Source organism: Terrapene carolina, unplaced genomic scaffold, assembly GCF_002925995.2.
Source record: "Terrapene carolina triunguis isolate 2854851 unplaced genomic scaffold, T_m_triunguis-2.0 Scaffold612, whole genome shotgun sequence".
NCBI classification, from domain to species: domain Eukaryota; kingdom Metazoa; phylum Chordata; order Testudines; family Emydidae; genus Terrapene; species Terrapene triunguis.
The window spans coordinates 1,287,977-1,297,325 of record NW_020664963.1 but is presented as its reverse complement, the minus strand read 5'-3'; the positions used below and the strand labels follow the sequence as shown (position 1 = coordinate 1,297,325).

Sequence of the window (9,349 nt, the reverse complement as noted above, 5' to 3'; positions counted from 1 at the left end):
CTGGTTCACATAGGGAGTAGAGTGGGGCTCGGACACCCCCAGAAAGATGAGCCCCCTCCAGATTCTGGCTCACATGAAGGGGGCAGAGATGAGGGGTCAGACACCCATAAATGTGCAGTTCCCTTTCCTAGATCCTGACACACACACAAGGGACAGGGAATGGGGTTCAGACACCTCTGGGGGACAGGGACCTCCAGATCCTAGCTCACACACTGGGGTAGAGAAAAGGACTCAGATGCTCTGAGATAAGCAAGCCCCCCAGAATCTGGTTCATGTGAGGGGGACAGAGAAGGGGGAGGTCACATCCCTGTGGGGGGGCCGGGGGCCCCACAGAGGGTGGCACATATACAGGAGGGTAATGTGGGGCTGACAGGATCTCCTTCCCCAATGCTCCCCCAGTCTCCTTATAATTCCCCCCAATGTTCCCCTTTTCTGTGTCCCACCCCTCCTCTTCCCTTAATACCCATGAGCCCCCAACATCTCTTCCACCACTACTACCCCTCCCCATTTATCCCTCTCCCCTTGCTGCAGCCCCCCACCCTTCCTTCTCTCCCCCCATTCCTCTGCCCCCTACTTACTCCTCCCCTCCCAGGAAGTAAGCATGTCACATCCCCCCCTCCCCCAAAGACTTTGATCCCATACCCCTCACAATGCAATGGCCACCCAGCTTCAGCAGGAGAGAGACCCCATGACAGCATCCCACAGCCCCAATTCAACTCCTGCTCCTCGGCAGGCAGAGGGGGGACTTGAACCCAGCCCATTGGGCGACAGGTTAAAGGGGAGCCCGACTCCAGCCCTTCAGGAAATCTCCTCCTCCTCCGCTTTAATCCAAGTGCCGACACGGACGGGAAACCTGTCCCGCTGGGGCGCAGCGGCAGGTTTGGTTTTCACGTGACATGACTTGTTTTCACCTTGTCGGCTGATTGAAAGTTTCAAAATATTGTGTTCTCCCGCTGCCCCCAGCCAAAGACACATACTGAGCTGTGTGACGGCCCCAACACCCATTATTCATCAAGTTCTGCTCCTGGGTTCTAGCCCGGCTCGGGGAGGGAAGTGGGGTCTAGTGGTTAGAGCGCGGGGGGCGGGGGCTGGGAGCCAGGACTCATGAATTTTCTCCCCAGCTCTGGGAGGGGAGTGGGGTCTAGTGGTTAGAACAGGGCTCTTTGGGGGTGGGGTGGGAGGGGCAGGGCTCTGGGGGCAGAGTGGGGGGGCCCATGGGAGGGGGCGCAGGTTTGGAGGCAGAGTGGAGAGATAAGGGGAGGGCCAATGGGAGGGGGCAGAGCTGTGGGGGCAGAGTGGGGGGATAATGGGAGGGAGCAAAGATTTGGGGGCAGAGTGGGGAGACTAATGAGAGGGAGCAGAGTGGGAGGACTATGGGAGGGGGCGGAGCTTTGGGATCGGGGGGGGGGGCATTTGGTGCCAGGGTGCTCCACACTAGAAGCAGCTTCCCGTGGTGTCTCCACCCCACAGGCCCCGTTCTCCCCGCTGCAGACAAACCCAGGGCTGGCCCCGCCATGGCCCTGAAGGCACCATGCTCGGCTCTTCTGCCCCTGCTCTGCCTGGCGGCCTCCTGCCTGGCACTCTCAACAGCCGACGCCCAATACGATAAATTCCTGAAGCGGCATCTCGACTTCCCCAAGTCATGGGCTGAGAACGACCAGCAGTACTGCACCACCATGATGGGGAGGCGGAGCATCCGCTGCCAGGGCAAGAACACCTTCGTCCACGCCAGCGAGGCCCAGCTGAGAGCCGTCTGCAGCTCGGGGACAAGCCATGGGCGAGACGCCCGCGACAGCCTGCGAACCTTCCGGCTGACCGTCTGCACCCGCCTGCCCAAGGGCCCATGCCTCTATCAGGGCAGCTCCACCACGGCCCGTATCCGCCTGGTCTGCCGCAACGGGTCGCCCATCCAGTACTTGAGGCGTATCTAGTGCCGCCCTGCCAGTTGGTAAACTTTGCCCAGGCGCTGTACTGTAATAAGTGTGGATTTCCCAAATACAATAAATAATCTGAACTCCAATGGCTTCTTGATTAGACCTCAGGCCAGTAAGGTCATTGGATTCCATGGCACATAAAGCATCTCACCATTTCCATAGCCATGATATCAGAAGCTTTGCACTTAGGTAAAGTATTTGCAAACAGGCATCTCCCAAGAAGCTAGAGCCGTTTCAAGCATATAAGTAGTAATCAAAGCTTGCACCATTGGTGGAAACAGGCGTTAGAGAGAAGTCACCCATATCCTCTGCAAAACATTTTCCAAGCAGCAGTGTCTTTCTTCAAATTGCAGGGATACAGCCTTTGAGAGAGCTTATAGAAGGTTTTACTTTCAGTAAGACATTGGTAAGGGTTTAAATGGAGGTTTATTGCTATAAAGAGAGAAGGGAGAAATTCCCCCTATTAGGGCTTCCGATAAGAATCTTCAGTCTCAGCCTCTTTGATCCTGAATACAGAGCATTTAGACATTCCTTTCAAGTCAGGACTCTCTTTAAACCACAAAGATCCTCCTTGCTTGTTCTCCAGATAATCTCATCCCTCTACTAGACTGCTGTCCTGGTCTTTGATATTTGCCTTTTGACCCTATTGGCTTTAACACCTGCCATTCCCAGTGTACTTGCAACTTGCAACTAAAGACTTCAATTAATTATTGCTCACAACAAACAATGCTTATCTACAGGTCTCAGAGTAGCAGCCGTGTTAGTCTGTATCCGCAAAAAGAACAGGAGTACTTGTGGCACCTTAGAGACTAACAAATTTATTAGAGCATAAGCTTTCGTGGGCTACACTTTTTTTTTCTCTTACTTAATTGGCCTCTCAGAGTTGGTAAGACAACTCCCACCTGTTCATGCTCTCTGTATGTGTGTATATATATCTCCTCAATATATGTTCCACTCTATATGCATCCGAAGAAGTGGGCTGTAGCCCACGAAAGCTTATGCTCTAATAAATTTGTTAGTCTCTAAGGTGCCACAAGTACTCCTGTTCTTAATGCTTATCTACCCATTCAAAAAATAACACAAAGGAAGACAGTCTACAGAGATAAAGGAAGATGCAAGTTATGTAAATTATGTTTTAGAGCCTGTGTAAACACACTTGAGTGTCATAAAGATGGTTTTATGGCTGGCCAGAGACATGCGGCCTTCCTTAGAAAGCTATCACTTCAAGTGCAAGGGGTTCCCCGATCCTGCTGACAGGCTAGGGGGCTCTGGAGCGGAGCATTTGATCTGCGTCTTCAGCACCATCTGCAGACAGCCTGCCTGGAGTAAATTGGGTGAATTGTGCCTTAGGGAGCGGCCTGTTTTCTCTCTCTGTGTGTTTTGAATTCTTGTGGGTTAAGGTTCTGGATTATAAGAAATAAAATTGCTTCTTTCTAGCAAGAGTATAGTATGTTTTTATCTAACTTCTCTCTGTGTATGCCATGAATGTAACAGGCAGAAAGTAAAATCCTCCTTGAATGTATTTAATTCACATGAGCAATTAAAAATCTAGGCATGTCAGTTATTACATTCTCCAAACATCCTGGATAAAAATAACTGTGAGTATCTCTGTTGTTCAGTGAAGGCACAGGCAAGTTTGTAATGAGGTAACATTATAAACAAAAATTGATAACACTTTTTATGTCAGAACTGAGGTTTACCCTCCTCCTTCTGCTCAATATTCCTGCTGGGGTTTGTTTCAGAGGGAAATCTCCTGCTTTGGCTGCAATAAAAGGTTTTACTGCTGTTTCAAACTGGCGTTGAGTGTGTTTGGGGTGGGAGCGGGGCTAGGACGCCCAGAGCTGGACAAGGGGCCCATTCTGCTCAGCACTGCACAAATACGGAACAAAAAGACTCCAGCTGGTTTGTGTCTCTCTGCGGAGCCGGGTGCTATTTCCTCATCGGCTGCTGAGTTTGATCTCTCTGCTGTTCTCATTCACCCCCTGGCATGGCTGGGGCACGAGCATCCTGCTCTGAGCTCTTTGGGAAAAGGGAAGATGCCACTAGCTTGGTTCATAGAATCATAGAAGATTAGGGTTGGAAGAGACCTCAGGAGGTCATCTAGTCCAACCCCCTGCTCAAAGCAGGACCAACACCAACTAAATCATTCCAGCCAGGGCTTTGTCAAGCCCAGCTTTAAAAACCTCTAAGGATGGAGATTCCACCACCTCCCTAGGTAACCCATTCCAGTGCTTCACCATCCTCCTGGTGAAATAGTGTTTCCTAATATCCAACCTAAACCTCCCCCACTGCAACTTGAGATCATTGCTCCTTGTTCTGTCATCTGCCACCACTTAGAACAGCCAAGCTCCATCCTCTTTGGAACCCCCCTTCAGGTAGTTGACGGCTGCTATCAAATCCCCCCTTCACTCTTCTCTTCTGCAGACTAAATAACCCCAGTTCCCTCAGCCTCTCCTCGTAAGTCATGTGCCCCAGCCCCCTGATCACTTTTTTTGCCCTCCGCTGGACTCTTTCCAATTTGTCCACATCCTTTCTCTAGTGGGGGGCTGAAAACTGGATGCAATACTCCAGATGTGGCCTCACCAGTGACGAATAAAGGGGAATAATCACTTCCCTCGATCTGCTGGCACTGTTCCTACTAATGCAGCCCAATAGGCCGTAAGCCTTCTTGGCAACAAGGGCACACTGCTGACTCATATCCAGCTTCCCATCCACTGTAATCCCCAGGTCCTTTTGTGCAGATGTGCTGCTTAACCAGTCAGTCCCAAGACTACAGCGGTGCATGGGATTCTTCCATCCTAAGTGCAGGACTCTGCACTTGTCCTTGTTGAACCTAATCAGATTTATTTTGGCCCAATCCTCCAATTTGTCTAGGTCACTCTGGACCCTATCCCTACCCTCCATCTTATTTACCTCTCCCCCCAGCTTAGTGTCATCCACGAAATTGCTGAGGGTGCAATCCATCCCATCGTCCAGATCATTACTAAAGATGTTGAACAAAACCGGCCCCAGGACCGACCCCTGGGGCACTCTGCTTGATACTGGTTTCCAAGTAGACATCGAGCCATTGACCACTACCTGTTGATCCCGACAATCTAGCCAGCTTTCTATCCACCTTATAGTCCATTCATCCAATCCATACTTTTTAAACTTGCTGGCAAGAATACTGTGGGAGACCATATTGTACTGTGGGAGACTGGTTGTCCCAGGACAGCATCTTGTGGTGGGAGAGTCAGGACTCCTGTCCAGTGCCTGCCACAATGGGGGCTCTGATCTCGGTCGGGGTCTGTCCAGTGCCTGCCACAACGGGGGCTCTGATCTCGGTTGGGGTGTGTGCAGTGCCCGGCACAATGGGGGCCTGTTCTCAGTCGGCGTCTGGGCAGAGCCTGGCACAACAGGGGCCCTAATCTTGCTCAAGGTCTGGGCAGCACCTGGCACAATGGGGGCCCTGATCTCATTTTCAGCCCCTAGGTGTTCCCAGAGCACCAATAACCAATTCCTAGGAGATTAACAGGGTATCACAGATGGCTCCGTGTCCGCGGCGGGGGGGGAGATTTCATTGCTGTGCTGTAGTCCCAGCATCGCCCATTATGACTGGGTCCCACGTGCTTCATGCTGGACAAACACAGCTCCGGGGACAATCCTGGCAGCAGAGACCCTACAGTGTAACAGCCACCGGCAGAGAAAGGGGTGGGGAGAAAACATGGAGGGCAGTGATCCTGGTGATGGTTGTTACTGCCTCTTCGGGGACCGTCACCCGTGCTGTGGTGAAGGGGCTTGCGTGTTCCAATGATCCTCAGATCTATGTTGTTGGGAGCTAAATGCTCGTGGTAGGGTGACCCAAGGCAAACAGGTCTGAGGGGAGGTCCCAGACAAAGGACAGTCCAACTCCCCCGCACTCCCCCCCCGCCACCCCAAGTCCTCAACGGTGGATCAGGCGGACGAAGCTCTTTGGCTCTCTACGGCTGTGAAAGCAGAGGAAGGCTGCTGCAAGGTGGAGATCTCCAGTCGTCTCAGACTTTCTATGCCACTGGGCCCCAGACCTCCAGCTTGTTATGATCATGTGTTCGCTGTAGGCGCACCAGCTTCCCCATGTTAAAAGAAGTCTCGCACAGGCTTCTACCACAGGAAGTAACATCTTCCAACCTTCCAAGACCTGCGGCGACAGACTAGTGGTGACAGGGACAGGATTAGTGAAACTGGCAGTCCCTAGCCACGAATCTGCACGTAGGCAGCAGTGATTAGATGGTCATAGAATCATAGAATATCAGGGTTGGAAGGGACCTCAGGAGGTCATCTAGTCCAACCCCCTGCTCAAAGCAGGACCAACCCCAACTAAATCATCCCAGCCAGGGCTTTGTCAAGCCTGACCTTAAAAACCTCTAAAGAAGGAGATTCTACCACCTCCCTAGGTAACACATTCCAGTGCTTCACCACCCTCCTCATCTGCCACCTGGACAGAGACAGGGGTGCAATTCAGCAGCTCCTATTGCGACTGAGCAGTCCTCGTTAGGATCCCCTCTGCTCACCTCACACAGGGAGAGGGATAGGAAAGGTGCTCTAAACCTAGGCTGTCTCACCCACTCCTGGCTGGATTACTGCATCCAGTGGAATCACTCTGCCTGCGGTCAAAACTATAAAAAGATGTTTGCTATCCAGAATGTTCACACCCTAATAGATTATAAAGATCACGTATGACTGAAAGAAGGCCCTGGTATCACCCAACACGACAGCAGGTGGCGCCACACCCCCAAACTGAGCTACCTAAATGCTTTCCCTAAGCTACTCAAAGACAGACAGACAATTTCTCAGCTCCCCAGGCTTGCACCCCCCGTGTAGTATAAACCCAAAATTATACCATCTTACACTGCATTGGGAGCTGTATAATGTAAGCTCTTTAATATGTTCACTTTCCCCTCAATGTGGGAAAGATATGCACACCTAGCTTGTGCTAACCAAGCTGAGATTTCCCCCCCAGATACCTCTCTTAAAGGCACATTAGTTTAGATAAACCAAAAAACAAGTCTATTAACTATAAAATTGAGATTTTAAAGTGATTATAAGGGATAGCAAACAAATCTAAGCAGCTTACCTAGCAAATAAACAAAACTGCAAACTACGCCTAAAATACTAGATAGGATTTGAATCAATAATCTCACCCTGACTGATGATACAAGCAGGCTGGCAGATTCTCAAGGCACAAGCTGCACTTGCTTTGCAGCTTGGGCTCCCCAGCCCCGTTCCAAGTCCTTTTCCTTAGGAGCTTCTCTCAGGTGTTGAGTTGTGGGAGAGTGAAGAACAACAGAGGAGGTCACTCCCTGCCTTATATAGCTTTAGCATATGGCGGGAACCTTTTGTTCCAAAAACAGTTCCCAGCACAGTTTGTGGAAAAATACAGGTACTCAAAATGGAGTCCAGAGTCATGTGGTCTGGTCACTTGCCCTTGCAGAGTCATAGCAGCCATTACTTAACAGGCTGGCCAAAACGTCCACAGGAAGGCTTAAGCTATTTCACAGCCCATTGTCTTTGTTGAGGAGCCATTAGCACTCTCTGGCCTCTTCATTGTTGTACCTGAAAGGCTGGCTGTGGGAGTCTTCCAGAGTAAGCCCATTTGAAATAACCAGATCCATAGTCAATACTCATAACTTCAGATACAAAAATGATATATACGTACAAATAGGATAATCATATTCAGCAAATCATAACTTTTCCAATGACATGAAATGAATTGGAGCTGGGTGATGTTGAGTAGATGGGTAGGGCGGCCCACACTTATACACCCCCAGCACCCAAAAAGATTTAGGAACCTGTGTTCCAGGTCGGCTGTGTGACTCTGGTGCCCCCTCGTGGCCCCGGGGTCAGTGGCTCTTGGGCTAATATGGAGTTGCTCTGAAGCAAACGGTTAAGTCCCATCTCACTGCCCTGGGATGAGAGGAGTTGTGGGGGCAGAGTGGAGTGGAAGGGAGAGGTTTGGGCCCAGGAGGTTCCATGGAGGAGGCAGATCCCCTCCCCACCCTGTCTCCATCCATTTCCCCCCTCTCCCCACTGCAGGTAGATCCAGTGACAGATACAGCCATGGCTTCGAGGAAACCCTGCCCCACACTCCTGCTGCCCCTTGTCCTGTTGGCTCCCTGCCTGGCTCAGCTCAGCGAAGGCACCAGCTACTCACAGTTCTTGAACCAACATATTGACTTCCCCAAGAGCGGCATCTCCAGTGACCAGAGCTACTGCGAACTCATGATGCATGACCCATCTTGTACAAAATGCATCATAATTATGCCATAATCATATCATAATAATATTACTATGACAAATATGGGGTGTAGTGTCAGTCGCCAGGGAACTTGTGAGATATAACATCGATGTCACTGCCCTCAGTGAGACAAGGTGTCCGACTGAAAGTCAACTGAGAGAAGGGAAACTTTTTCTGGAAAGGAAAATCTGCAGAGGACAGACACATCCATGGTGTTGGTTTTGCAATTCAGAAGAAATTTGTCAGTCAGCTTGCAGAATTTCCTATAGGAATCAATGAACATCTTATGACTCTTCAGTTCAAGCTCAGCAACAACCAGTCTGCTGCTGTCATCAGCGCATATGCTCCAACACTCAGTGCTGATGAGGATACTAAGGAACAATTCTATACAGATCTTGACAGAGTCTGGACCAACATTCCCAAGGAGGACAAGATCATTCTCCTCAGAGATTTCAACACTAGAGTCGGGTGTGAGTCAGATCTTGGAAAAGAAGATGTAGGGAAGGCCAACTCCAATGGCACCCTCCTCTTGAGCAAATGCCTAGAACATGGCCTGGTCATCACAATCACCCTCTTTAGACAAAGTGAAAAGTATAAGACCACCTGGAGACACCCTCGCTCCAGGCATTGGCACCTTCTTGGCTATGTTCTCATTAGAGCTCAAGATCAGAAGGATGTCTGCATCATGAGGGTCATGCATGAAACCGATGACTGTTGGATAGATTATCGCCTTCTTAGATCCATCATGGATTTCCTGATCGCCTCAAGGCATCATAAGCAGGCAAAATCAGTACAAAAGAAATTCAACGTCAAGTCTCTTCAGGATATAGCGAATTGGGAGAAACTTCAGGAGTGTCGCCAGGAGAGGTTTGTCACCGTCATGCCTACAGCTGCCGATGATGATGGTGAAAATTTCTGGATGGGATTTGTGACATTATACTCCATATGCTTTATTAAAATATGTTTATGACTGTGAATATGATGTGACTGGAATATGCTTTATGCAAAAGGTCTCTTGTAAGGTATCATTACAAAGCTTATAATCTACTGGGTGTGTTCATCCTATATGTATGAATGTATCATTCTTTATCTGAAACTAGGAATATGAAATATAACTCCTAGGTCCTATTATAATTATGCAAAGTGTGGGCCATTAATGGTG

At 49.8% G+C, this 9,349-nt stretch overlaps 1 protein-coding gene across 1 annotated transcript; it reads left to right on the top strand.

The window, feature by feature from the left end:
• The first annotated feature begins 1,514 nt into the window (after positions 1-1,514).
• Positions 1,515-1,931, top strand: LOC112116139 (ribonuclease-like). Its single transcript, XM_024213473.2, has one exon. The coding sequence runs from the start codon at positions 1,515-1,517 to the stop codon at positions 1,929-1,931; it is 417 nt and encodes a 138-aa protein (XP_024069241.2).
• The last annotated feature ends 7,418 nt before the right edge of the window (positions 1,932-9,349 follow it).

Coding starts and splice junctions, on each gene's coding strand:
- LOC112116139 (XM_024213473.2), top strand. CDS start 1,515: ATGGCCCTGAAGGCACCATGCTCGGCTCTTCTGCCCCTGCTCTGCCTG.